At 33.9% G+C, this 27,870-nt stretch overlaps 3 protein-coding genes and 1 long non-coding RNA gene across 5 annotated transcripts; 2 read left to right on the forward strand and 2 right to left on the reverse strand.

Moving 5' to 3' along the window:
• Window positions 1–6,016: 6,016 nt before the first annotated feature.
• On the forward strand, window positions 6,017–13,436 carry LOC132052901 (cell division control protein 6 homolog B-like). Of its 2 annotated transcripts, XM_059444617.1 has the most exons (17): window positions 6,021–6,323; window positions 6,443–6,539; window positions 7,302–7,522; window positions 8,776–8,850; window positions 8,925–9,034; window positions 9,211–9,317; window positions 9,460–9,519; window positions 9,966–10,039; window positions 10,502–10,552; window positions 10,728–10,777; window positions 11,137–11,272; window positions 11,819–11,908; window positions 12,307–12,369; window positions 12,454–12,549; window positions 12,674–12,763; window positions 12,882–13,003; window positions 13,091–13,436. In XM_059444617.1, exons 1-16 carry the CDS (start codon window positions 6,111–6,113, stop codon window positions 12,918–12,920), a joined length of 1,572 nt encoding a protein of 523 aa, XP_059300600.1. In that variant the 5' UTR covers window positions 6,021–6,110; the 3' UTR covers window positions 12,921–13,003; window positions 13,091–13,436. The 2 variants fall into 2 exon arrangements, with proteins under 2 accessions (XP_059300601.1, XP_059300600.1); XM_059444618.1 differs by lacking the exons at window positions 12,882–13,003; window positions 13,091–13,436 and having other exon boundaries at window positions 6,017–6,323; window positions 12,642–12,763.
• A 1,377-nt stretch (window positions 13,437–14,813) lies between these two features.
• On the reverse strand, window positions 14,814–17,656 carry LOC132054048 (large ribosomal subunit protein uL10z-like). Its single transcript, XM_059446122.1, has 4 exons — window positions 17,576–17,656; window positions 15,870–15,938; window positions 15,392–15,436; window positions 14,814–15,273 (listed from the first exon to the last, which is right to left on the reverse strand). The coding sequence occupies exons 1-4, from the start codon at window positions 17,654–17,656 to the stop codon at window positions 14,827–14,829; spliced, it is 642 nt and encodes a 213-aa protein (XP_059302105.1). The 3' UTR covers window positions 14,814–14,826.
• A 1,093-nt stretch (window positions 17,657–18,749) lies between these two features.
• Window positions 18,750–19,836, forward strand: LOC132054699 (uncharacterized). Its single transcript, XR_009414348.1, has 3 exons — window positions 18,750–19,466; window positions 19,620–19,713; window positions 19,794–19,836. It is a non-coding gene; the product is annotated as an uncharacterized LOC132054699 (long non-coding RNA).
• Window positions 19,837–22,197: 2,361 nt separating this feature from the next.
• On the reverse strand, window positions 22,198–25,025 carry LOC132052902 (large ribosomal subunit protein uL10-like). Its single transcript, XM_059444619.1, has 5 exons — window positions 24,669–25,025; window positions 23,709–23,777; window positions 23,192–23,290; window positions 22,719–23,111; window positions 22,198–22,630 (listed from the first exon to the last, which is right to left on the reverse strand). Exons 1-5 carry the CDS (start codon window positions 24,924–24,926, stop codon window positions 22,490–22,492), a joined length of 960 nt encoding a protein of 319 aa, XP_059300602.1. The 5' UTR covers window positions 24,927–25,025; the 3' UTR covers window positions 22,198–22,489.
• Between the last annotated feature and the right edge of the window lie 2,845 nt (window positions 25,026–27,870).

Genomic DNA, 27,870 nt, shown 5'->3' on the forward strand with positions numbered 1-27,870 from the left:
TGTACTTAAAATAACCAAGTTCTTTTTATTGCGTAAAGATTTTTAATACTGTGATATGGTTTAATTTGTCTTATGCAGCAAGTTCTCTGCTTGATTTGAGGTACCTTAAGTGTTAGTGTAGAAAATAATTTTTATATTGTCCATGTATAAAATTAAAGTCAAATAGTGGTGATGTTATTGCATGTTTACTCTCTGTTCAATATCGAAGGTAAAAGTGGTTGCGAAATCGCTTTATATCTGTTCGAGAGAATTTCTTCTAATTTACACAATTTTCTGTGGAGCACAATAGCACATGCACACGTACGTATAAAGTGGGATATATAGATAGGAATTTTTATATTTCGTCAAATATTTAGATGGAAATGAAATAGTAGGATAATTAGGTTTCAAGAAGTGGACAGAGATTGGAGACGCCAATGCCACGACAATCTAATTATCTTCTCATTACCATCTTTCAGGTCCATCTTCCATTTTTCATCTCCCCCTTTGAAAAAAAAAACTTTTTTTTTTGATTGAACTAATTAACGTCACATTCCCTTGTTTTCAAGCAAATTACAAAAACGCCCTACACACCAATCAATAAGGAATGACTGTAACATACTCTAATACCTTTCGCACGTGTAACTCGATTACGCATGATATTATTTTGCCTTCTTGTTTGTTTTGAAATAGATTGAGGGGATTCCACTGGCTAGTGAATAGGTTTAGAGTAGCATTCATTTAATTTGCTCGATAAGCTGAATTGAGAGAGATCCAGCATAAATTTATGAGTTAAATTGAGAGAAAAAATGTCCAGAGCAATATAACATGAAGAGATAAAGCAGTCATGCAAAAAAGCTCACTAGAGTTCGATTTTGATATCAAATGAAAAAAAAATTGAGCATCCAACCTTTATCATTTAAATTCTTACGGAGATCTTACATTATCAATAATTAAGGGACAATTGTAACATTCTCTATTGCCCTTTTCACATGTATAATTAACTTGATCACTTGTGAGTTGTCACAATAAAGTTCAGAGTAGCGCGGTCTATTTATGAGCTAAATTGAAAGAGAGAGAAGTCTAAAGCAATATGACATGAAGAAAACAATAGTTACGCAAACAAGCTCGCCAAACTTCGACTTTGATACCATATATATGTAGAAATTTGAGTATTCAACTCAAAACCTTCAAGCAATGTGTTAAGTAGCTCTAGAAAATTTAAACTATTTTAGAACTTAATTACACAACTGATAACTGATAAGACACAAGTGTAGTATTCTCTAACGTGTACAAGATTCATTTATATTCAATATATATACGGAGTATATATTATATATTTAAACTATTACTAATAAATTTGTGGTGAAAATCTTTAGAAGTATACATTTATGAGTATGACGAGGAAAATATTATCCAAATAACAAGATGTTTTTTCCTTCATCCACGTGCATCAGCAAGTTAGATATTAAAAAAAATAGGCTTAAGAACAAGACGAAGAAGAAGAAAGTTTCCCCCCGTATCTTCTTAATTAGCATCTTTTCAAATAGGGGGAAATTAAAAAATGGCAGGGAAAACGATGTAATTTCCAAAAGAAGGAAAATTCCAATTAAACAATAGCGATCTCACATAAACAAAGGATAAAAGAAAAAATGTATAGTGAATTGATATCTGCAGAATCTAAAATCTCTCACTAGAACAGGAAAATTTAGGTGCAAAAAACCCAGCTATTCAAAATATATATGTTTAGGGCTCATGCAGCAGGCACATCTTCATTCTTTTATTTGGAGTTCTTATCCTTTTAGTGGTTGCTGTCCATTTAACATTCTCTCAATTCAAAAGAAAGAGGTAATCTTTGGAATATAACGGAATCTCAAAATTTTCTTGTTCGAGAAAAGAGGAATTTACTAGCTTCTGATTATTACCAGAACTTTTAAACTTTTTCTTGATTGTCTGGTTCTAGAATTGTATATTAATTTGCCAAACAAAAAATACTCATAAACTCGCAGTAATATATGATAAGAAAATGAATTTTGGGTCTAACTCAACTTTAAAAGCTTACTCCAATGAGGTAAGGATTGATCACCGAAATCATATAACAGAGAAGAAAAATTGCTACATCCACCAACTATTTGTGATACTAAAAACACGCCCACACACCGGAGCCTGAAAATTAGAGCGTGGATAATATATTATAAGCGCCCAACATCGGGCAAATAAAAAACCGGGATTGACCTTACTCCAGTCTCCATACCATGGTCCACATACACTTCATCTTGGTACAAGAGCAAACATATATCCTAGGTTCGAGTTTTACTACTACCGATTATAATTTTTTTTTCCCTATATTTGACTCATGAAAAAGGATCAGACACATGAACGACATATTGAGAAAGTTTTTAACATTTTAAACTTTTTAATGAGATGATCATACACTTCAATAATATAATACATTACTTAGACAAAAATTCTATTGTATCGATTGATTTAGTGATAATTATAAGTCCAATGTGGATGCAACGTATTACACATACTATTCAGCTGTCCTAGAACGTGGTTTTTAATGACATTGCATGTTCTCCGTTTACGTTCTCGCGACTCCATAGAAAGACGTAATCTTTGGATCGGAATATAACGGAATCCCAAAAATTTCTTGTTGGAGAAAAGTGAAATTTGATAGCTTCTGATTATTTCCAAGTTTTTTAACTTTTCCTATATTGTAGTTTTTACAGCTTTGTGTGCTAGCTACTACTTCTTAATTTACCAAACAAATAATACTAACTAATGTAAGCTAAAATGCGCACACACGACACATCGATATATATATATTATATATATATATATATATTGGTTGCAATGACATGTAAATGCAAAAAGATTGGAAGCTTTGACGAAATAATAGACGAATTCAATTTGAGTGTGCATGGGTATGAATGGTTCTCCCTAGTGTTAAGGGTAAAATTGTAATTGGCCAAGGAAAATATCTTAAAGGGCTGTGAATAGTCAGTTTCCAAAAATGGAACAAGTCAACATTATGAGCCCGTTTGGATTGGCTTATAAGTTACCGCTTATAAAAAATTTCAGCTTTTGAGTGTTTGGGTACTAAAATTCAAAATCATTTTATGCTTAAAACAAAATTTCAAAAAAATAATTGAAACTGTTTGATTTAGGCTTAAAAGAAGCGGGCTATAAGTTTAAAAATAAGTTGAAACCCCAATTTTTTATTTTTTTAGGCATATAGAGAACTTATAAACTTAAAATAAGCCCATTCAAACATATATAATCGATATCGTTATGAGGTAGGGGCGGGGCGGTGGGAGCGGCAAACATCAATTCTACAATTTGATATAGAGATTATATTGTTGAAAAAACCAAGGATTTTACGCAATCCCATATGAGTTGTTTTGATCATCTCCAAAGCTCCATTCACGTCCATACAAACATAGAACTCCCAAAAATCCAACTGCTATATTTTTTATTTTTTTTCATGCATGTGAAAATATCCTTTCCCATCCCCCTTTCTGATTTTGCCCCTCTGATAGTCAGCGTTTCTTGAATTAAGGGTGTGTTTGGCAAGGAGGAAAATTAATGCTCCTGAAAAAAAGTGATTTTCTTGTTGTATGTTTTAGTTTTTGATAAGTAAGATAAAAATATTAAGCATTTATTAATATATAAATATAATTTAGGCAAACACTATTAGGGTGAAATAAAGTGCATGGGTGGGGTCGCAGGGTATGAGTGGTGGGGTTCAGGGTGCCTGGGGGTAGAGGGTTGGAGTCGGGGTAGAGCATGCCAGTACAGTGAAGGAAATGAGTGTTGGGGGTGAGTTTCGGGGCGGGGGTTGGGGGTGTCAAGGGTGGTCCGATGAGGTGGGGTAGGAGGTGCCTGGGGTTGGAGGGGTTTTGGGATTTGTTGGAGGGTGGGGGTGGGTGGGAAGGGGTCGAGGGCCGAGGATGGAGGGGTTGGGGTCAGGTGGGAAGACAATCAGCACAGAATGTCACTTATGAAACTTGTTTTCTCTAATTCCACCAGCTAAGGAAGTCATTTTCCTGATTTTTAAGAATTTGTTTTCTTAATTAAATGTTTTTCAAAATAGTTTGAGCAGCCAAGCGAAAAATTAGAAAACATTGTTTGAAAAATATTTTCGTACGCCATTTTCCAAACACAACCTAAATCTTTCGTTCTAATAGAGCCCACCGTGACAACATAAGTTTCAGAAAATGTCTAATCTTGTCTATCTTTTAACTGCATGCATGAATATGAAAAAATATATTACTACTTGCCTGTATTATGGATTTCGGCGATAAATAGAAAGTAGATCTAGAACTTATTAGGAACTGGTTTTTATTTGTATATATTTCGTCATGAAGTGGATTTAAATTATAAGAGAAGATTTTATGTGAATAAGCAGCTAAGGCAAATATCATGAAAGTATTAACGAGACTGTTTTGGATTTTGGTCCTATATATTGAATATTTTTTGGGAGGTTATGTCACGTGGTCTCTTTGGCTGTTGAAAGGACGTTATTATCATAGACTTTGCTGTGTTTTGAATATTCTTTTGTAAATTTAACTTGCCTTTCTTCTTTGTTTTGGAAAGAATAATGTCGCAAGGCAGCTAACTAACTGGTCAGACATTTAAGCCTTTTAATTTGGCTGATGCTGTTATTATCACTACATTTTGTCTGCAAACCAGGGATCGGAGAGGAAGAAGGGATTTCGTTAAAAGTTTTCTTTCTTTTGTATGTAAAATTTTAAGAAGTTTAGACCTGTGTTTGCTTCTATATTTCACGTATAACAGAAAAAATAAATTTAAACTACAATGCTAGTCGAAACATCTTATATAGGTGGAACACCAACACAAAACAGTTAGAAAAGTAATTTTTTTTGGTCCAAACTTTGTGAAGTAATTGAATTGCCTTAGCTAAGCATTAATGAAGCAGTGGCGGTTCCAGGATTTGCGATAAGGGGTTCAAAATCTGAAGAAGTAAATACATGAATAAGCCCATTTGGGTTCAACTATTATCTATACATAAAAATAATTTTAATCATGTTTATACAGTGTAACTTTTCGCCGAAGGAGTTTCGGATGCAACCCTACAAATTCAGAGAATTTGAAGAAATTGCACGGTTTTCCCTTCAAATGGGCCGGTCTTTAATTTTGGCCCTTCAAATGGGTTGGTCTTAAATATTTACCCTTCAAATTGAATTTATGCTTTACCGTCATAAATTCTTCAGAATGCACACGGGCATAACTTAAAGGTTATTATGATGCACAAATATTAATATATACCTCGCAAAAAAGTTATTTGCATTAAAGAGAAAAAATTAAAGACCAGCACAACAGAGGGCCTAAAGTGCAAATGACCGAAAAATCATAAAAGCCCAATATATAGGTTTGCTTAGTTTTTTTTTTTTTTTGTGCGGATTGCCTCCAAAAGCACTGGTCTTTAATTTCTGGCCCTCAAATTGGTGGTCTTTAATTTTTGTCCTTCGCCTAATACCTCAAGGTTCTGGATTCGAACCTCAGCTCATAAAAAATAAAAAAATTCGCAAGGCAGAGGTTTGGATTCACAAGTACTCTATCTCAGAATTTTTAATTGCAAAACTCTATCTACAAGAATTTTGAATGCAAAACTCTACACGAGCACAGTAGAGTTTTGCATTCAAAATTTTTGAGCCTAACTTTGATTTGAATAGGCCTAACTTTGCTACAAAACTCTGCTTTGCATTTTTTTTTATGACTGAGCCGGGATTTGAATTCCAAACCTCATGGTATTTAGCGAAGGTCATAAATTAAAGACAACCAATTTGAGGGTCAAATATTAAAGACCACCCCAAAATAAGGACATTCCTGCGAATTGCCCCTTAGTTCCTAATATTTGGGCCGTGATTTATTTGATGGGCCGAACGTTCGCAATGCAAGTCTCATTACTTCAAAAAAACACTACAAAACGGCGGGAAATACACTATTACAGTTTCCTCTTTCGCGCGAAACGAATTGAATCTGAGCACACACAATAATCTATCTATCTATCCTATATATATAAATAATTAAACACATAACCTTCACAACATACATACATTCACTTCACTTCCAATCTAAGCTCTCATACCATCGGCTTTTCAAAGATGCCGACAATCGCAGCCGTCCGTCGTTCGCCACGTGTCTCCGGTGAGACCACAGTAGTCGCCGATCAAATAGTATCCAGTCCTCAAAAACGAAGACTCAGATCTAATCCAACTACTGACGACAGTTTAGTAACTTCGTCTTTAACTCCATCTCCGTGCAAATGGAAATCGCCACGTCGATGTGTCAATGACAGCCCTAAAACTCCTCCAAATGTAACTTAATTTTCTCCAACTATGTAATAGTAATTCGTTAAATTTGTGAAGATTTACTGTCAAAAGTGCATTAATTAATTAATTAATTAATTGATCTTCTGTTTTTATGTGGAATTCAGGCGAATCGGGGAGATAAAGCAGTTATTATGAGCAAATCACCAGTTAAAAGGAGATTATCAGAAAGTTTTCTAGCGAAGCCTATGTGGAATCCAAGAGGTGAGCTTGATTGTTTTGTTTATCTTATTTCTTAAATCGATTTTTTGTTTACTGATTAGGTCAATGTTTGCCACGAGTTCTTTTAATTTGTTTCTTGAGATTTGTGTATTCGTTAGAAATTGTCGAGAATCTCTAGCACTAAAAAACGACAACATACCCAGTGTAATCTCACAAGTGGCGTCTGGGGAGGGTAAGATGTAAATTGAGATCTTATCTCTACCTTTATGGGATAGAGAGAATGTTTCTAAAAATATCGTAGTTCTATTAGAGCAGAATGGATATATTTTATTCATATAGCATATCTCGACTACTATGGGATTTAGGTGTAATAGTTGCTCTTATTTCTTTAATTGAGACATAATCTATTTTAGTTTTGTTAAATTAATAAGGATCTGCATTTCATATCTAGTGACATGTGATTTTTTGATTTCAAGATGTGTTAATTGCCATCTTTATCCATAGATATGGAGCAATTAAATGAAGTAAAAGAGGCATTTATTTCTAGAGATTTGTGTATTCGTCCGAAGATAATCACTAATTTATTTCTATAACAAACTATAATAGTTGAATTGGAGCGGAATGGATATAAATTATTCATACAGTATATCTCGACTACTTTGGAATTGAGGTGTAATAGTTCTTATTGCTTTAGTTGAGATAATCTACTTTAATTTGGTTAAACTAATATGGATCTGCACTTCATAGCTAGTGGCATGTGATTTTTTGATTTCATGCTGTGTTAATTACCATCTTTATCCGTAGATATGGAGCAGTTAAATGCAGTGAAACAGGCATTGCATGTGTCTAGGGCTCCATCAAATCTGGTGTGTCGAGAAGTTGAGCAGAATAGAGTTCTGGAGTTTTGTAAGCAAGCTGTGGAACAAGAGAAGGCTGGAAGTTTGTATATGTGTGGCTGCCCAGGGACTGGAAAGTCTCTATCAATGGAGAAGGTCAACCAGGTCCTTGTTAATTGGGCACAAGAGGTATAGCTTCGAAAACCTTTCTTTTATTTTACTCTTCTTTTGAGCTGAGGGTCTATCGGAAACTACCTCTCTACCCCACGAAGGTAGGGGTAAGGCTGCGTACATCCTACCCTCCTCAGACCCCACTTGTTGGATTACAATGGGTGTTTTCTTGTTGTTGTTGTTGAGGTATAGCTTGTTGCTTGGTGTGTTTCGAAACATGACTTGTTGGTTTGCGATGAATGCAATGCTTTTTGAGGGAATGACATGAATGTTATAATGAACTGTGTTTCCTTAACCAAACAAGTTCATCTATCCACATCATGAACTATTTCCATTTGCAGTATCCTAATGTTGGTAGTGCTATTGGCCTAAACCATGTAAAAAATGTTGAATTGCTAACTATAACCTTATAATGTAGTGAAGTACTGACCGTCTTTAACAAATGTACCATGCTTCGGTTACATCTCTTTTGAGCCTAGGGTCTATCGGAAACAACCTCTACCCCGCAAAGGTAGAGGTAATGTTTGTGTACATCCTACCCTCCCCAGACCTCACTTGTGGGATTACACTGGGTATGTTGTTATTGTTGTTGTTGAGGCTTCAAATTAAATGTTTGCTATTGTAACTGCTGCAGAACCCTTGAAATAAGTTTACAAGGAAGAGATAATTCATTCTGATTCCTGAGCTTTAAGCTTGGAATGGATTTCATTTGACCATTTAATTGCAAGTAATGCCTTTTTGAGACTCTTACATCTGTTCTTTATTGTGAAAATGTAATCTTAAATATTTTTGAATGAATTGTACCAAAATTAGCTAGATAATTGTTGGTGATATTTGTACTGTTTTCTGATTGCTCTACTTGTTAGACGATTTGTACTGTTTTCTGATTGCTCTGCTTTTTAGACGATCTGAGGTTCTTCAAGGATATATTTTCATGCTATAATATGCAAAGAGACATGACTGGAATTGTCCGGACTCAGAGTCGTGTTTCTTTTGGTCACACTTTTAAGTCCTCATGATAAAGGGCTCAAGGAAGGTTTAAGATCTAGGTCAATGCCTTAATTTGAACACTTATGATTCTTATCATGCGCAAGAAGTATTCTAATTTTTCCTAACTGATTTTGAATAACCTCAGAGTTCATCTGCATATGAGAGTTCCCCAAGTGGTTGAGGGGTTTGCAAAAGATTTTCTTTATCAACTATCTTCCAAAGATGCATATTCAACTGCTCTGAAGATCATTGCTAACCAACTCTTTACTTGCTCATTACAGTCTGGTTTTCAGGCTCCAGACACATTATCCCTCAATTGCAGTTCTCTGTCAAAGACATCTGACATTTTCAGCAAGGTACATTGCTATTCTACTGATTCAGTTGCTAAATAATACATCGCTGCATGCTTATGCTTTGGTGACCATTGCAGATACTTGATAAAATTCAACCACGGAGAAAGCTAAATAGTCGCACATCACCATTGCAGTATCTTCAGAAAATGTTTTCTGAGAAGCAGCAGACAGCAGTCACGAAGATGCTGTAAGTCATCTTCTAGATGTTTCAGTAATTTCTACAATTTGGGGCCCCTTTTTACCTTTCAAGGTTCTATTGTATTTCAAGTGAAACTACTTTAACTTGGAGAAGCATTTATAGTGCTTGTTATTAGATGCTTAATCAAACTGTCTATCCGCTTAATAACATAAAGTGTTGAACAGGTTAATAGTTGCTGATGAGTTGGATTATTTAATCACAAAAGACAAAGCCGTGCTTCATGAGCTGTTCATGCTAACAACGTTACCTTTCTCCAGATTTATTCTGATAGGTACTGGAGCTCTTAGACCGTAAAGGCCAAAATTTCTTGATCTAATGATTTAGTGTTTTTCTAATATGACTAGTTTTGGTATTGTCAAATGAAGCTATTATTCTGCTAATGTTTGCTCCTAATTGGGACTCTGCTTTGACAGGAATTGCTAATGCAATAGACCTAGCAGATAAATTTCTTCCAAAGCTACAATCCTTGAACTGTGAGTATTTTCTTTTCTGTCAGGTTGTTTCTTTCTGAATTCTTTGACTTCATCTAGTTTAGGCAGAGAGGTTAAACAGATCTTAACTTTTGGACCTAATTATTCAAGCTGTTAATAATTGTGCGTCAAGCTTCATAATGTAACCGCAGAACACATGGTAAAAACTGTCAAACCCTGGTTAATGGCTGCACCAAAGAGTTGTTGTTTAAATATTTCTTAACACAAGCAATTGGACAGAGAAAGTCAACTAGCTTTGGTTATGGGGTTTCTCTTTGATTTTTCTGTAGCATATGAATTTTATTACACAAAATAGCCCCTTTTAATCTCACAAGGGTATGTGGTAAAAAACACCTATTTGCCAATTAACCTCTTAATGCAGCTTATGCTAGATTACTTATTGTATGTAGAACAGTATTTAATCTCTGACTTATGCTTTATTTTTTCAGGCAAGCCAGCAGTTATAACATTTCGTGCCTATTCTAAGGACCAGGTCATCTCCATTCTTCAGCAAAGATTAAACGTAATTCCATGGCTTCTTACTCTCATTTTCCTTCCCCTGAGCAAAGTGCAATAGTTCTATCACATGGATGTATTTGTTTTCTTATTATTTAGCCGGTTTTCATTATATCATGAGTGGGTGTGGGCTCAGGATATGAGTAACAAGTTCAATGACTGGTGGTCATAAGTATCTAAAGTCTGAACTCAAGTGCTTTCAGTGACAAGTTACTGATGCTGCTTTGGTGTGGAACCAACTGATTCTACTGCCAGAACCCAGAAAGCATTAGAGATTGCTCCTCTTAATTAGCATCCTAGTGCGATAACTTACCTCTTTCGTTTTTTGGTCTATGAGTTAATTGAAAATGTGTAGACTGGCTGTGATATTTACAGCCTGTCGTATGTTATCTGCATAAAGCACAGTACAAATCATTTCTTATGGTTCTATTGTTGATAGAGTTTGTTTTGTACTTTGACTGCCGAACAGGCATTTCCTTACACAGTCTTCCAGCCTCAAGCATTGGAACTATGTGCAAGGGTAGGTACATTAAGTATTAATATCTGCATTTTGCTTAGTTTTACTTTTGCCTTATTATATATGCAGTAAGACTATCCTAGTGACACATTTATCCGTGCTACTTCAAACTACTAATCCAAGATTTATTTATTTCACAATAATCCACCGTATCCTAATATAAGTTTTAATATGGCAGAAAGTTGCTTCCGCGTCTGGAGATATGAGGAAGGCTCTATGGATATGCAGGTTTGTGAATATTGCTGCAAGTTTGACTCATCACAATTTGAGAAAGTTTCCTGAATTCATATTGATTGTGGCCTAACAACTTTGTAATATAATTTGAGGAGATGAAATTCTAGTCATAGAGTGCATGAGTGGTAGTTTGAGTTATTGGGGAAAAAAGAAGGGCATAAGGAGATCAATTTTTCTTCATAATTTGGTGAACTATTGTTAGCAGATAATTATGAAACTATTTTCAGAACTGATGCTTAAGTTCTTCGTTGAGCTCGTGAGAGTATTAATCCTAGATCATGGATGTTTCAAGAGCTTGTTGTACAGCTTTCCCTTGATTATAAGTAAATATTTATCTTTCATCATTGTTTCAGGAGTGCTATTGAGATGTTAGAAGCTGAAATAAGAGATTCTATCAACAGCCTTGATTTACCATCGTTACACGGGGGAGTTTCTGATCAACCGAGAGATGGTGCTTATGATAAATCACTTATACACGAAAGCAATGTTGTGAGTATTATCGTCATTTTCACTCGTTAATGGTTGAGTTTGTCAAACTATTGATTCTGGAGGATGTATAGTTCAGGTTGGGCTGTTCCTATTGCCAAGTCATAGTGTGATCCCAACTTCAGCAACTACATGATTTTCTTCACTTTGCTTCTTTTTCTCTGATTCCATATTATTAAGTTTTCTGTAGATATGAATAAATCTAGAATTTAAAAGGGTGGACGACTGAAGGGTAACTGTATTGCAGACTGAAGTTAGTTTTGGACTTCTGCTTGCTTCACATTTGTGCTCGTTTTCTCCCTTGAGATCCATTGAGATATCTACACTAATGAGGATTTGAGAATTAAAATGGATATGCTACGGCCTGAACAATTAGGATATCACATAAAGTAGGTGTAAGTTATCGACCTAGGACCTCATTGTTCGTATATGTAAAAGCAGACTATTTTAGTTGAACTTAGCTGTAATTTTATGACTTATGTATCCTCATTCACCTATTCTTTTTAAGTAGCATGTTGTGTCTTACTAAAACTTGGAACTCTTTAACAGGTCAGGGTTGATCATGTGGCTATTGCTTTATCAAAGGCATATAGATCGCCAGTGGTGGATACTATACAAGCACTTCCACAACATCAACAGGTAAACCACAGAGTTACTTGACATAAGAAGATATCTAGAGTTCATTTGGTTTCATTTCCTAGTTAGTTTCTAGTTACAAGAGATTTCTTGACCCTTCCCCCGAAGGAAAAGAAGAGAAAATAAAAAGTGAAGAACGAAAGAGGAAAGCTATTGGATTATGGTTGAAGTATCCAAATTTTTGTGGTGTATTGGCAGCATTTATTCAAGAGCTAGATTCAAAAGTTGATTTGCATGGGATGTCTTTAGACTTTACCAAAAGATCATCATCACAGAGTAGGATTTTAGTGATTTGGAAAAATGGAGCCACCCTTTTTGTGATGCCCTTCTAGATTATTGTTGTATGGGCATTTAAAAATCACCTGGTGGTTGTGGGTAATGCTTAATATGCTTCACTGCAGATTATACTTTGCTCTGCCGTCAAGCTATTCAGGGGGAAAAAGAAGGATGCGACTATAGGCGAGGTACTTTCTATTTGTTACTATAACAGTGAGATCTAAATAGCACAAGGAGAAACAAGATGTGAAACAATTTGTACTCTATTGCAGCTGAACATCTCTTACCTTGATGTCTGTAAATCAACTTTAATACCACCAGTTGGGATCATGGAGCTGTCAAGCATGTGTAGAGTGCTAGGAGACCAGGTAAAGTCTTGCATAAACTACATGTTTCTCCATTTCAGTCTCCTTTTCTCTTTCTCTTCTCAATCATGAGTGCTCTTTTAACGAATTGGCAGAAGCATAACTCAAGATGTACATAAAAATGCAGGGGATTCTAAAAGTAGGAAAGGCTCGAGAAGAAAAATTATGTAGAGTAACTTTAAAGGTAGATGAAGCAGACGTCACCTTTGCATTGCAGGTATGAATTTATTCAGTTTCTCTTTTTCTGATCTGGTTTCTTAGAGACATCCATCATAGTTGTATATTTTTCAATGATGAAGTGATCTCACTAATATATGACACTGATTTTGGATCAGGGAATACGCTTCTTTCGAAATTGTCTTCAGCAATCTTGACGATTGACTTAGTAAAAGATTGTGATTCTTTATTATTTATTCTGTTGCTAAACAAATAGCCAATTTATGGTCCACAATATAGGGTAAGTTTTTTCCCTTGTATTTCGGTTTGCATTTTGGAACTGGATATATACTAAGTATACTAAGTCATTTTTTGTGCGTGATAACAGGCATCAAACCTGGTCAAAGTGGCTATAATTTATGGACGAATGGAAGAGGAACATCTGGATTCCATTAAACATTGGAATTTTCTATGGCCCCCTCATCATACTTTTTGTTCTCAAATGTTACTGAAGTTGAATGACAAAATAGTTACATTATAGGAAGAGAAATAGCAACTAAGAGTTGTCGATATACACGGCATTGAATATCTATCAATTTCAAGAATTTCTGGATTTTTTTTTTTTTGACATGTAAACTTTATTGTATTATATTACCAAAAGCTGATTCTCATTTTCAAGAATCCCTGAAAAAAAAGATCAGATGAAAATACTATATTGCTGATTTTTAGTCAAAGGGTTTTATGTGAGGTAAAGAGCGAAAATAACTTTATCCCGAGTTTCTTTTGTCTTAAAAATCTCAATACCCTTCGTCCCTCGGTTCCATTTCAAACTCAACTTATGAACGTAGTGCCAGTTAGTAGGGGAATTATGGTGACATTTTGTGGAGGAAGTGGTTCATCTCCAGAGTCTTAAAAAGGGGGAAAAGGAGTATTGATGAGCCTTAAGCTTCAATCTCGGGATAATTTGTTCCCCAATCGAATGAGTATCTAAACATCGCACTAAAAAAGTTATGCTCCACCAAAGTGAGTGGTGCATTCGTTCCCACAACCCCAGCAAGGAGTATAAAGCAACCATAGATAGGTTCTAGCTTAAGACGTTACATATTTGAACTCTAGCATAACTTAATATCTTTACTAGGGAAACTCTGCACTTTGAAAATGCAAGTGAAGCAAAATCAGCTAATCTCTTTTCTGATTATGATTGAAAATTAATTTTTAAATGGATTTGTTTCTCCAGGTGGTCTAATTGTTCGAGTATCATCGCAAAGCACAGCAACTGAATTCTCGTTATGATTCCTATAAACCTAAAAGCTATACTGCACACTGATTCTCAAATTAAAAAGTTAGGCAATTAAGCATATAGATAACCAAATGCAACACTCAGAGCCAATGAGAGGAGCAAAATGCCCGAAGATAGCTCAAAACCCAAAGTTAAAACTCCACTTCGAAGAAAGGAACTTAGTTTCTGTGCATAAAACATCTTCTGATACAAACCAAATGGAAATTGCTTAAAAGTATCCTACTAGACATCCAAAATAGCATTCATCATCACTAATACCAATCTTAGGACCTGGCAGATATTGCTAGATTAAAATAACTCAATCAAACAATCCACCAACAAAGTCGTCATCCTCCTCCTCAGGTTCTTCTTTCTTTTCCTCCTTGGCAGGAGCTGCTTTAGCACTAGCAGCAGGAGCAGCAGCAAACTGGAGCAGCAAACTTTCTAGGGTCCAAGTTTAAACATTTTGTTCAGATAATGTCAAGAAGAACGGATTAATTAATTAAAGGTCTTTCAAGAATGCAGTTAGAGCCCGTTTGGATTAGCTGGAAAAAAAGTGGCTTTTAAGCATAAGTGTTTAAAGTACTTTTTAAGTGCTAAAAGTTATTTTATAAATAAGCAGTTACGTGTTTAGATAAAAGTCTTTTTTTAGGGTAAGGAAGAACGGTATTGGAATTAACATAAAATATAAGGGATAAAAAGATAAAGTTGTTGGTCAAACCAAAATGGCTTTTAAGCAAAAGAAAGTTGGGGTTGAGTAACTTCGGCTTATTTTAAGCACTTTTTAACTTAATTTAAACTGTTTTCTATTTTACTAAACACCCAAATAAGTTTAAAATGGCTTATTAAACTGGTTTGGACAACTTATAAGCCAATCCAAACGGGCTCTTAGTGCTAACCTTCAAGTACTCTCTCACTTTTTCAGCCTGTGGGAATGAGTATTCTGTTGCTACAGCAAATGACAGAACAGTCTTGTACGAGTTGATGAACATGTGTGGAATAGCCGTAAGAGTAGGATAATCAAGAATCATGGAGAGACCAACAACATTTGTTAGTCCAACAGCAAACTTCATTGCAAGATCATCATCTGTGAGTTCAAGAACTTCAGGACTGAAAACTGAATCATTGTCATAGACAGACTGGACTATCAGACCATTAGAGAATGGCTTAATGAGCAACTTAGAAAGAAGGGCAGACTCAGATGAGCCCACTTTTTCGCCCTTCTTAATGATTTCCACAGGGGTGATGATCTCAACTGTGCCTTTGTTGATTTTGGTTGGGATATTCAGAACCTAAATTTTACTGGGATGTGAGATTATTTTCATACAGATAAAACCATAAGCAGCTTAGGAAATCTTGAAAGAAACTGGTTTGGCAAGGATCTAGTCCAGTGTTTCCAGGAGGAACAACCACATCAATTGGAGCAACAAGGCCAAGTCGAGCAGGTGCTCCAACCTTTTTGATCAAATGTTAAAGTTAGCATTCTCATACTTCAGTATAAATTTAAGTGTTCATAACTCAGAAACAGCAAGTGAGGATTTGTAAACGTAAAACTAGTATTTTGGATAGCTTTTTACCTATCAAATATTGCAAGAATAAGAAGCCTAGATCAGAATGACTTGTGACCTAAATCAACTCATAAGCAGCATTTTCAAAGGGGGAAATAAACAAATTGATCAGAAACCTTAGAGCAAAAAGCTAGTCATTTCGATACCAAATTGATTTAGTATTATATATCTTTTACACATGCTCCTACATGGATCCAGATCCACTGATAATACAGTAAAGACTTTTTTTTACCAGCAAACCAAAAAGATAAATAAAGATTAATCTTAATGATACCTCTAAAGGAAGAAATATGAAAAACGAAAAAGGAAGTTATGTATACCTTGTACTTGGAAACTTCATCACTGACTTCTTTCAAATCTCCTTTAGTGAAGATCAGTCCCACATTACCCTGTTACAATATTACATATGGGAATTGGGAAGGAAGAGAATCATAAGGCAACCCAAAAAGAAATTATCTAAAGTCTGAATTCGAGTGCTTTCAATGATTAGTTACTGATGCTGCTTTGGTGTGGAACCAACTGATTCTAATGCCAGAACCTAGAAAGCATTAGAGATTGCTCCACTTAATTTGCATCCTAGTGCAGTAACTTACCTCTTTCCTCTTTTTGGTCTATGCGTTTGATTGAAAATGTGTAGACTGCCTATGATATTTACAGCCTGTCGTATGTTATCTGCATAAAGCACAGTACAAATCATTTCTTATGGTTCTATTGTTGATAGAGTTTGTCTTGTACTTTGACTGCTGAACAGGCATTTCCCCACACAATCTTCCAGCCTCAAGCAGTGGAACTATGTGCAAGGATAGGTACATTAATTATTAATATCTGCATTTTGCTTAGTTTTACTTCTGAATTTATTATAGGGCATTTTACATATGCAGTAAGACTATCCTAGTGACACATTGTATCCATCCTACTTCAAACTACTAATCCAAGATTTATTATTTCATACACAATAATCCACCGTAACAAATATCCTAATATATAACAAATACCTGTTCTAATATGGCAGAAAATTAACAATGTTTTTTTCAGTCTGGAGATATGAGGAAAAATATTATATACTATGGATATCTGTGTAGTCTACATTTTTTTCTAGATGAATATTGCTGCAAGTTTGACTCATCACAGCTTTTTTCAGAAACAATTTAGATCCATCGCTATTTGGTGCTTTTCCGGTCATATTGATTGTGCGCCGGAGAACCGGATAAGAACGGGAAAAGGGGAAGGGGCTGGCAGTGACTTTGTAATATCATATTGATTAATACCTGAGTTATTGGTGTGTAATATATATATATATATATAGACTAAATGGGCATAAGGAGATCAAATTTTCTTGCTAATTTGGTTAACTATTGTTAGCAGATAATTATGTAACTATTTCTTCAAACTGATGCTTTTAACTAATCCACCGTTCCTAATATAAGAGCACGCGTCTGGAGAATGTTAATCAGGTTTTGTGAATATTGCTAGATCATGAATGTTCATTTTGATTGTGGCCTAACAACTTTATAATATCATATTGATTAATACCTGAGTTATTGAGGGAAAAAAAGAAGGGCATAAGGAGATCAAATTTTCTTGCTATTATAAGTAATTATGTAATATTTCCAGGACTCCTTAATCATTGAGCACGTTCAGATCATGGATGTTCAAAGCTATCGAGAATAAGAGATTCTATCGCCAGCCTTGATTTGCCATCGTTACACGGGGGAGTTTCTGATCAACCATATGATAAATCACTTATACACGAAAGCAATGGTGTAAGTATTATCGTCATTTTCACTCATTAACGGTTTTGAGTTTGTCAAACTATTGATTCTGGAGGATCTATAGTTGAGCTCGGACTGTTTTATATAGCCAAGTCATTGTGTGATCCCAGCTTCAGCAGCTACGTGATTTTCTTCTCTTTGCTTCTTTTTCTCTGATTCCATATTATTAAGTTTTCTGTAGATATGAATAAATCTAGAATTTAAAAGGGTGGACCGAAGGGTAACTGTATTGCAGACTAAAGTTAGTTTTGAACTTCTGCTGCTTCACATTTGTGCTCGTTTGCTCCCTTGAGATCCATTGAGATATCTATAGTCATGAGGCCTAAGCAACGCATTGCGTATAGGTATTTGAGAATTAAAATGGATATGCTAGACATAAAGTAGGTGTAACTTATTGTTGGTGATAATACAATGAAATTACAATTACAATTGAAAAAATAAAATGAAGAAATAAAAATATCTTCTAATGAGTGCGCGGATATCTCGCTTTCTTTAAGGAGATTCAGGCAAAATTTCTTGGCAGCGCAATAATCTACACGATCCTGGCCCAAATAGCATCTTTTTCTCGACTTGTCCCTCCAGATACAACGGCCCGATCACGTCGTATAACTCAACAAACTGGACAAGATGTTGAGTCCAAAGCTCCACCAAAAGAACACCTTCCTTCAACTAGAAAAAACTCTCTCTCTTTTTAACTCTTTTCATACACTATATTTTTCTCTATGTCCACAAAGTAAGGATGACAAACTATTTATAGTTGAAAAATTCATCCTTGAATTAATTTGATATGAATAGGGTAGTAAAGTAGGTAGATAATGGAAGAATAATTATTTAGAGGTTACAAGAAGAATGTGCATGAATATTGAGTTAATGGAGAATAATGACTAGAAGGTTAAATGAACTTGTGTCCACATTCATCCATTTACTCAAAGTAACTAGAGGGAATAATGCTCCATACGCCGATGGATGGTCAATGCAGCATAGTGGACAAAGAAAAATGACACTTTAATAATATTAAAATGTTCAAATGTCCTTCAATCAATTTAGGACCTCAATGTTCGTATATGATAACAGCTGACTAATTTAGTCGAGCTTAGCTGTAATTTTATGACTTATGTATCCTCATTCGCTTTTTCTTTTTAAATAGCATGTTGTGTTTTATTAAAACTGGGAACTCGTTAACAGGTTAGGGTTGATCATGTGGCTATTGCTTTACCAAAGGCATATAGATCACTTCCACAACATCAACAGGTAATCACACAGAGTACTTGACATAAGAAGATATCTAGAGTTCATTTGGTTTCATTTCCTAGTTAGTTTCTAGTTACAAGAGATTTCTTGACCCTCCCTGCAAAGGAAAAGAAAAGGTGAAAACAAAAAGTGAAGAACGAACGAGGAAAGCTATTGGATTATGGTTGAAGTATCCAAATTTTTGTGCTGTATTGGCAGCATTTATTGCAAGAGCTAGATTCAAAAGTTGATTTGCATGGGAGGTCTTTAGTCTTTGCCAAAATATCATCATCACAGGGTGTAGGATTTTAGTGATTTGCAAATCTATTAACACTTAAAAAAAAGTGCTCAATATGGAACCACCCTTTTTATGATTGCCCTTCTAGATTATTGTTGTATGGGCATATAAAAATCACCTGGTGGTTGTGAGTAATGCTTAATATATTTCACTCCAGATTATACTTTGCTCTGCTGTCAAGCTATTCAGGGGGAAAAAGAAGGATGCGACTATAGGCGAGGTACTTTCTATTTGGTACTATAACAGTGAGATTTAAACAACACAAGGAGAAAAAACAAGATGTGAGACAATTTGTTATCTGTTGCAGCTGAACATCTCTTACCTTGATGTGTGTAAATCAACTTTAATACCACCAGTTGGGATGATGGAGCTATCAGGCATGTGTAGAGTGCTAGGAGACCAGGTAAAGTCTTGCATAAAAAACATGTTTCTCCATTTCAGTCTCCTTTTCTCTTTCTCTTCTTGGTCATGAGTTCTCAGTTAAGAATTGGGAAGACACATAACCCAAGGTGAACATGAAAATGCAGGGGATTCTAAAAGTTGGAAAGGTTAGAGAAGAAAAGTTATGTAGAGTAACTCTAAAAGTAGATGAGGCAGACGTCACCTTTGCATTGCAGGTATGAATTTATTCCGTTTCTCCTTTTGTGATCTGGTTTGTTAGAGACGCCCATCATAGTTGTATATTTTTCAATGATGAAGTGATAAACAACAACAACTGATGAAGTGATCTTTCACTAACTTACTAATATATGACACTGATTTTGGATCAGGGAATACTTGATGGTCGACTTAGTAAAAGATTGTGATTCTTTACTATTTATTCTGTTGCTAAACAAACAGCAAATTTGTGGTCCAGAATAGAAGGTAAGTTTTTTTTCCCCCCTTGTATTTCGGTTGGCGTTATTGGAACTTGATATATATTAACTCGTTGTGCGTGATAACAGGTATCAAACCAGGTGTTAAATTTATGGAGGAATGGAAGTTGAATGAAAAAAGTTACTGAAGTTGAATGAAAAAAGAGTTGTGGATATACTCGGCATAGCAACTAAGGAAATTTTTTTACCATGTGTGCAGCATGTCAAGTCATACTTGTGTTGCTTGATTGACAAGTGGACTGATGTAGGCTCCACTTTCCAAGCAATCAAAGACCCATAGTCCGTTCTTCTCAATTTGCAGTTCACTATTTGTTCTCCATTCTTTTTTGCAACATCTCTTCTTTATTTTATCTCGGCTATTTTTTTTAGGCCTATCAAAAAGATGGATCAATATCACTATTATTTATTTCTCTACCCTTATTTATTCATATACTCATCTGTGTTGTTACAATTTATTTGATTGGCTCTTTCTTTTGTCATTAATCATTGTATCCCTCGACCAAATTAATAGGAAAAAATAATTAATCATTGTACCTGGAAAAAAAAATTAAAATCTGTGAAAGTTCTCATTTCACATCTCAAAAAAATAAATAAAAGAAGAAGATAAATCTTGAATAAGAAAACAAAATTTATATTTGCAGTAACGAGAAAACTAACAAATATGAAAAAAAAAAAATTGCTCAATAAATTCTTCTTCTAATCTCTAATAGTTTCACCAAAATATCTCCTTATCCATGAGCAAGTGAAAGCACACCTGTAAATATTCTAAAACCTCAATTGTCATTGTCTAGCTTCGATTTTTTTTTTTTTAACATATTTTGAAATTCTATAGCAGTGTTGCGCTTATTGTTAAAATTCTTTTAGTTATGAAGTCTAAGAATCAACCAAAAAAACATAAATAGGGAAAAAATATTGCAAACTTTATAGCGTCAATCTTTTAAGGGATAAATTTCATGAATGATCATATAACTTTACATTTTTTTCACTAAAGTCACATAATTATATTTTTTAGCAAATAAATTCAACTTTCTACACAAAAGTCACAATTGCCCGAAAACTCAACTTTCCCATGTGTGATAATTTTTTACCTCTATATTTTAACTCTTTTTTTATTTTTAATCTAACAAATACAGATCCAATTAAAAGAGGAGGGATCTGGTCCAATTTTTTAGTCTTCGAATGATGAAGATCCATAAAAAAAATTGTAATTATATAACCATTTACAAAACTTACCCGTCTTTTAAAAAATAGTACAAGGAAACACTTAAAAAAACTGGATTAACATTAATCCATTTATCTCTATTTGATTTTTGATAGATGAAAAACAAGACTACAAAAAGAGAAAGGAAGACAAAATATACAAGATGAGAAGGGGTGTGGAGAAAAAGAAAAGAACGGAACAGAAGAAACTCAAAAAGGGAATTTGAGGAAATGAAGCTGAAAGAGAGAGACTGTTGACAAGGGGGACCTACAAAACACTTGTCAAAAGGAAAAGGTGCCCCCATTGTGTCTCACCCAAAATAAAACTTTTCGTAACTGAGAGAGTTGTGGGTGCACACGGCAGCTAAAAGAGTTGCGGATATACACGGCATTGAATGTCTTTCAATTTCCAGATTGTCTATTTTTCTTTGCACACATTTTTTTTTGACAGTATTATTACCAAATGCTGATTCTCACTTTCAAGAATCCCTGAAAAAACACTTCAAGATGAAATACCATATTGCTGATTTTTAGGGCCCGTTTGGCCATAAATATAAAAAAAAAATTCACTTTTTTTGGAATTTTTGAAGTTGGAGTTGGGTTTGGCCATAGTTTTTGAAATTGTAATTTTTGATGAAATGTAGTGTAAAATGGTGAAAAAAATTGAAAAGTTTTTCTTGTTTTCGATATCCGAAAACAAGTTTTTTAATTGTTTTCAATATTCAAATACAAAAGAAAGTGAAAAAAAATTTCGAAAAAATTTTAATTTTGGCCAAACGCCCACTTAGTGAAAAAGGTTTTTAAATAAGGTAAAGAGTTAACTTTATCCCGAGCTTCTTTTGTCTTAGAAGTCTCGACACCCCTTTGTCCCTAGGTTCCATTTTAAACTCAGCTTATGAACTAGTGCCAGTTAGTAGGGGAATTTTGGTGACATTTTGTGGAGGATTTGGTTCATCTTTCACTCGTCACCAAAAAGGGAGAAACGAAGTATTAATGAGCCTTAAGCTCTGAGTATCGAAACATTTCACTGAAAAGTTATACCAAAGTAACCACCTAAGCAAATATAAAGCAACCATAGGTGGTTCTAGCTTAAGATGTAACTAATTCTCTAAGCATAACTTAGTATTATTACTAGGGAAACTCTGCACTTACTATTATTACTGGGGAAACTCTGCACTTTGCAAATGCAAGTGAAGCAAAATCAGCTAATTCTCGTTCATATGGATTTGTTTCTCCAGGAGGTCTAATTGTTCGGGTATCATCGCAAATCACAGCAGCTTAATTTTCGTTATGTTTCTCATAGACCTAAAAGCTATAATGCATACTGATTCTCAATTTAACAAGTTAGGCAAATAAGCATCATATAGATATCCAAATGTAACAATCAAAGCCAATGAGAGGAGCAAAATACCCAAGGATAGCTCAACCCAAAGTTAAAACTCCACTTATAGCAAACCAAATGGAAATTTGCTTAAAAGCATCCTCCTAGATATCCAAAATAGCATTCATCATCGCTAATACCAAATCTTAGGACCTCACAGATATTATTGCTAGATTAAAACAACTCAATCAAACAATCCACCAACAAAGTCGTCATCATCCTCCTCAGGTTCTTCTTTCTTTTCCTCCTTGGCAGGAGCTGCTTTAGCGCTAGCATCAGGAGCAGCAGCAACTGGAGCAGCAATAGCAGCAAACTTGCTCGGGTCCTGCAAGAAAAAAAATTTGTTCAGATAATGCCAAACAAGAACAGGTTAATCAATTAAAGGTCTTTCAAGAATTGCAGTAATTGCTAACCTTCAAGTACTCTTTCAATTTTTCAGCCTGTGGGAATGAATATTCTGTTGCTAGAGCAAATGATAAAACATTCTTGTAGGAGTTGATGAACATGTGAGGAACAGCAGCTAGAGTAGGATAATCAAGAATCAAGGAGAGACCAACAACATTTGTTAGTCCAGCAGCAAACTTCATTGCCAGATCATCCTCTGTGAGTGCAAGAACCTCAGGACTGAAAACTGAGCCATTGTCATAGACAGACTGGACTATCAGACCATAAGAGAATGGCTTAATGAGCAATTTAGACAGAAGGGCAGACTCAGATGAACCCACTTTTTCGCCCTTCTTAATAATCTCCACAGGGGTGAGGATCTCAACTGTGCCCTTGTTGATTTTGGTTGGGATATTGAGTACCTAAATTTCACTGGGATGTGAGATTATTCATATAGATGAAAAAGCATAAGCAGCTTTAGTAAATCTTGAAAGAACTGAACCTGAAAGAAACTGGTCTGGGAAGGATCAAGTCCAGTGTTTCCAGGAGGAACAACCACATCAATTGGAGCAACAAGGCCAACACGAGCAGGTGCTCCAACCTTTTCGATCAAATGTTAAACGTTAGAATTCCCATACTTCAGATAACTTAAAAACACCAAGTGAGGATTGGTAAATGTAAAAATATGCTGTATGGCTTTTGACCTATCAAATATTGCAAAACTAAAGAAGCCAGATCAGGATGATTTGGGAGCCAAATAAACTCATTAGCAGCATTTTTAACGGTGAAAAGAAACAAATTGATCAGAGGAAAGATCTAGTCCTTGAATGCAAATAATCAGTTTTTGTTCTGGAAGTTCATTTCAGATACTCCTACATAGATCCAGATCCACTGATAATACAGTGAAAAACTTTTTACCAGCCAACCAAAAAGATAATTAAAGATTAATCTTATTGATACCGAAAGGAAGAAAAATGCAAAACGAAAAAGGAAGATGTATATATATACATAATATATACCTTGTACTTGGAAACTTCATCACTGACTTCTTTCAAATCTCCTTTAGTGAAGATCAGTCCCACATTACCCTGTTATGGGGTAGGAGAGAATCATAAGGCAATCTCAAAGGCAAAGGCAATTTTTTTTACCATCACTAGCTAATTGAATTATTAATGATATAAATTATCTAACTAATCTGCTCTATTTAGACTCATTTTTTGTTCCAATATAACAAGTGACAGACAATGATGTTAAACAGTAATTTTTTGGTCGCAAGAAACCAAAATAACAGTGATCGAAAAAGGAATGGAGAAAAAAAAAAACCATAGTGACATTTAAGAAATTCCCAGAATCATTATTAGTACTAAGCCAGATCTAATTCTCAAAACTCCTTTATCCGAAAAAGAATAGTGAAACTCAAAAATAAGAAGAAAAAAAAATACTCTATTTTGAGTTTGTACTGTGACTTTGAACCATAATATTTTCGACATAAAAAAAAAAAAAATTACAGCACATAACTACATATAAGACCACCTCTAAACAAAAAATAAAATAAAAATAGAAAACAGCAGTAAGAGAATCGCAGAATCATGATTAATACTTATTAAGCCTCATCTGATTATCAAACCTCCTTTATCCGAAAAGGAAAAGTGGAACTAAATAACAACTTTTTAAATTTCTACTGTGACTTTGAACATCCATTTCCAATAAATTTTTTTGAGATGAAAATAGCTACTCATCATATAAGAGAACTTTTAAACAATATATAGAAAACAGTACCGATTTCTTTTGATACAAAATAAATCAACAAAAATAAAATAAAAGACCTCAAAAGATAATCTAATCCCACATATTTTCTTGGAAAACCAAACAAACTAGCAGTAACAAATCACATAATGATATACTATGATTCAAAAACGAAAAAAAAAAAAAAAGAGCAGTAATATATTGTATAACGAAGAAGAAAGCTGAAAACAAACCGCAAGGCAAGGAATAAGGGCAAGAATGGCATTATTTCCAGTATTCTCAGCATGGACACGAATAGATCTTTTCATCATCGTGTTTTTTCCCATCAAAACAATAGAGTCACCACGTAAACCCTTGCGGATCATCTGTAGCTGATTAGAACCCACATTATCTGCACCCACAATAAGGATCTGTTGATATGTATCAAGAAGTTCGCATAGTTTCTTGTCATAGTTAATCTTCTTCTCAGCTTTTGATGCTTTCACTACCATTTTTTTTAGGAAGAAAATGAAAGAGCTAAGAAGAAAGAAAAAATGGTGAGAGAAGAGTGAGAGAATAAGGTTTTTTTTTTCGGCAATGGGAGCTCTAAGCTAAATATATATATGGAAAGGTGGTTAGGTTTAATCTGTTGGTTTCAGGAGACTTGTGCTTGTACGTAAATGGATACGTGTTGATTGTTCATAGAAACAAAATAGAATAATTGCTGAATGGGGAACTTAAAGTTCTAAACTTTCAGGGAGAGGACTATCCTCTTGTAATCACCTTTTGATTTCAGTATTTTAGTTATTTTTTAAATTATAAACACTCTCAAGTCACTTAAAAGATTATTAGGAGTAATTAGTTCATCATAAGTGATTTTTTAATTTTTTTTGTTTTTGTTTCCTATCCGGTTTCTGCTACCAGATTTGGAGCCGACTAATACAAATTCTTGCGGGAAAATTCTACTTTGGACGTAAAGTGTTCCTTGTTAAAGATGATTACATTCTCAGGCTCAAACCCGAGACTTCTAGTTAAGTGTGAAAAGGTATTTTTATTATTTTAAAAAATAAGGTATATTATCTGGTACAACATAAGAATACATTGATAGTGTAAAAATTAGTATTACAAGATTAATCCATAGTTATTTAGGGGTGTTTTTGATTTGGGAGAAAATATTTCTCTCTTAAAGTTTTCTTGATAAAATTATTTTCTAACATGACATTTTAAATTTTTTGTTGACATGAAATTGAGAAAAATAAGTTTCCATCATTAATAAGAATAAGAATAATAATGATTTTCATTATTCATGGAAGAAAAAGTTAACAAATTTTCTAACTGCTAAAGCGAAGATAGATGAGAATCAGGAGATTTTAGTGGATGTATTATGGTTAATTTGTTACTTGCTTGATCCGAACAAATGGTTTCCCCTTCTCTCTCGCTAACTTGTTTCCAATTTATTTTTTATTAGAAATGAGGTCTACATCTTATTCATTTTTATGATTTTGTTAAAAAGTTAAGAGGCAGAAACATGATCTTGCTGTATCTTTGAAATTAATATGAGTTCAGAATCTAATCTTTTTTCCAGCTATAAAGTCCCTCCACCTCACCTCTTATGGAAAAACAGTACCTATTTCTTTGGCACCAAGAATCCAAAAGACAGTGATCGAAAAGGATTACCACACTGACATGTAAGAAATTCCCAGAATCATTATTACTAGCGCTAAACCATATCTGATTCTCAAAAACTCCTCCATCCAAAAAATAATAGTGGAGCTAAAAAAAGGAAATAAATAAATTTAACTTTTAGTGTGACTTTGAACATCCATTTCAAAGGTAACGTGGTCAGGTTTTGTAGGTTGCAGGGAGGCTAGGTTGCAGGGAGACTACAATATACCAAAAGGGGTATAACGTGGAGACATACCCCAAAAAGTTTTTTCAATTGTCAGACCAAAAAAAAAAAAAAAAAAAAAAACGTAAATTGGATACATTGTTCACAGAAACAGCCAACGAATTTTGCAAAACGTTGAGGGCTAACGTCTTACAAGAATTCATTTTTGTTTGACATTGGCCAACCAAATACATGAAATTTAAGTATTTTCATACTGAATGGGATTTTTTATTTTTTAACTCAAACATCTAAGTCATATAATAATTAACTCAAACAAAATTTTAACTTGCAATAATTAAAAATGTGTGATATATGTCTTATAAGTTAAATGATCTTTGGAAATTTAAATTAAATACGTTATTAAACGATATTATATATTCTCTTTAGATTATACACTCTCAAATCACCTAAAAGATAATTATGTGTAATTAGTTCATAATAAGTGATTTAGGTTTGACATTTCTAAATGTTACATTTAATGTAATCTTCCAATAGATAATTTTTGTGCCGTTTAATAACGTATTTAATTTAACATTTAAGGGGTGTGACGTTAATTTAACTTTATTTTAGTATTCACATATATCACACCATTTTTAATTATTGTATGAGTTAAAATATTTGTTTGAGTTAATTAAAGATTAAGTTAAAAAATAAAAAATCACGTAAATTATTTTTTATAAAAAAAACTGTATGATTGTTTATAAAAAAACAATGCTGGTTAAATTTCATGTAAATTGTATAACGTTATGTCAAACAAAAATGAATTCTTGTAAGGCGTTGGCGAACGTTTTGCAAAAATCGGTCCAAGGCGTCCCGTTTTACAAAATTCATTTTGTAAAACGTTTGATACGTTTTCCATTGTAAATTTTTTTTTTTTTTTTTTTTTGGTCCGACAATTGAAAAAACTTTTTTATTTTGATCATGTGTTTAAATATAAAATCTTTAAATTTTACGTAAATGGATACGTTCACAGAAACAAATAGAATAATTTCTGAATGGGGAACTTAAAGTTCTAAAATTTCAGGAAAAAAACTTGCTGAGAGATTTGAAACTCTTGTAAATGACTTTTGATTTTAGTATTTGATTTAATCTCTTTAGATTATATACTCTCAAATCACCTAAAAGATAATTATGTGTAATTAGCTCATAATAAGTGAAAGGTTTGACATTTTAAATGTACATCTAATGATCTAATTCAATTTTTGACGCTTATTTAAGATCAAGGGGGTTATTGTCTTTTTCTGGGTGCTATTTCTTTGTTCCTTTCATGAAAAAAGATTAAGTTCTTATTCTCTGTTGTTCTGGTAATTATTACTTATTAGTATTCCCTCCATCCCAATTTGTTTGACACTTTTTGTGAGTCAAATTTTTTTATTTTGACCATGTATTTAAATATAAAATCTTTAAATTTTTTTGAAATACAATTTACATATTTAAAAACTACGTAAAAAGTATTATAAGTCACCATAATTAAATATTTAAGATATTTAAAAGCCATATAAAAAAATTATGATAAAAAAATAACTTGTTTCACTCTTAAAAAGCGAAAAGTGTGAAATAAATTGGTC

The sequence above is a fragment of the Lycium ferocissimum genome, chromosome 4 (genome assembly GCF_029784015.1).
Source record: "Lycium ferocissimum isolate CSIRO_LF1 chromosome 4, AGI_CSIRO_Lferr_CH_V1, whole genome shotgun sequence".
NCBI classification, from domain to species: domain Eukaryota; kingdom Viridiplantae; phylum Streptophyta; class Magnoliopsida; order Solanales; family Solanaceae; genus Lycium; species Lycium ferocissimum.

Bases quoted from the DNA above. Each gene is read 5' to 3' on its own strand.
- LOC132052901 (XM_059444617.1), top strand. From the start codon at position 6,111: ATGCCGACAATCGCAGCCGTCCGTCGTTCGCCACGTGTCTCCGGTGAG. The intron at 9,520-9,965 runs GTGAGTATTTTC...TTATTTTTTCAG, and splicing joins AAAGCTACAATCCTTGAACT to GCAAGCCAGCAGTTATAACA. The intron at 11,909-12,306 runs GTAAACCACAGA...GCTTCACTGCAG, and splicing joins CACTTCCACAACATCAACAG to ATTATACTTTGCTCTGCCGT.
- LOC132054048 (XM_059446122.1), bottom strand. From the start codon at position 17,656: ATGCGTTGCTTAGGCCTCATGACTATAGATATCTCAATGGATCTCAAG. The intron at 15,437-15,869 runs GTATACATAACT...TTGATCAAAAAG, and splicing joins ATGAAGTTTCCAAGTACAAG to GTTGGAGCACCTGCTCGACT. The intron at 15,274-15,391 runs GTTGTTCCTCCT...AGTAAAATTTAG, and splicing joins TTGTTGCTCCAATTGATGTG to GTTCTGAATATCCCAACCAA.
- LOC132052902 (XM_059444619.1), bottom strand. From the start codon at position 24,926: ATGGTAGTGAAAGCATCAAAAGCTGAGAAGAAGATTAACTATGACAAG. The intron at 23,778-24,668 runs GTTTGTTTTCAG...ACCCCATAACAG, and splicing joins CCCTTATTCCTTGCCTTGCG to GGTAATGTGGGACTGATCTT. The intron at 23,291-23,708 runs GTATATATTATG...TTGATCGAAAAG, and splicing joins ATGAAGTTTCCAAGTACAAG to GTTGGAGCACCTGCTCGTGT.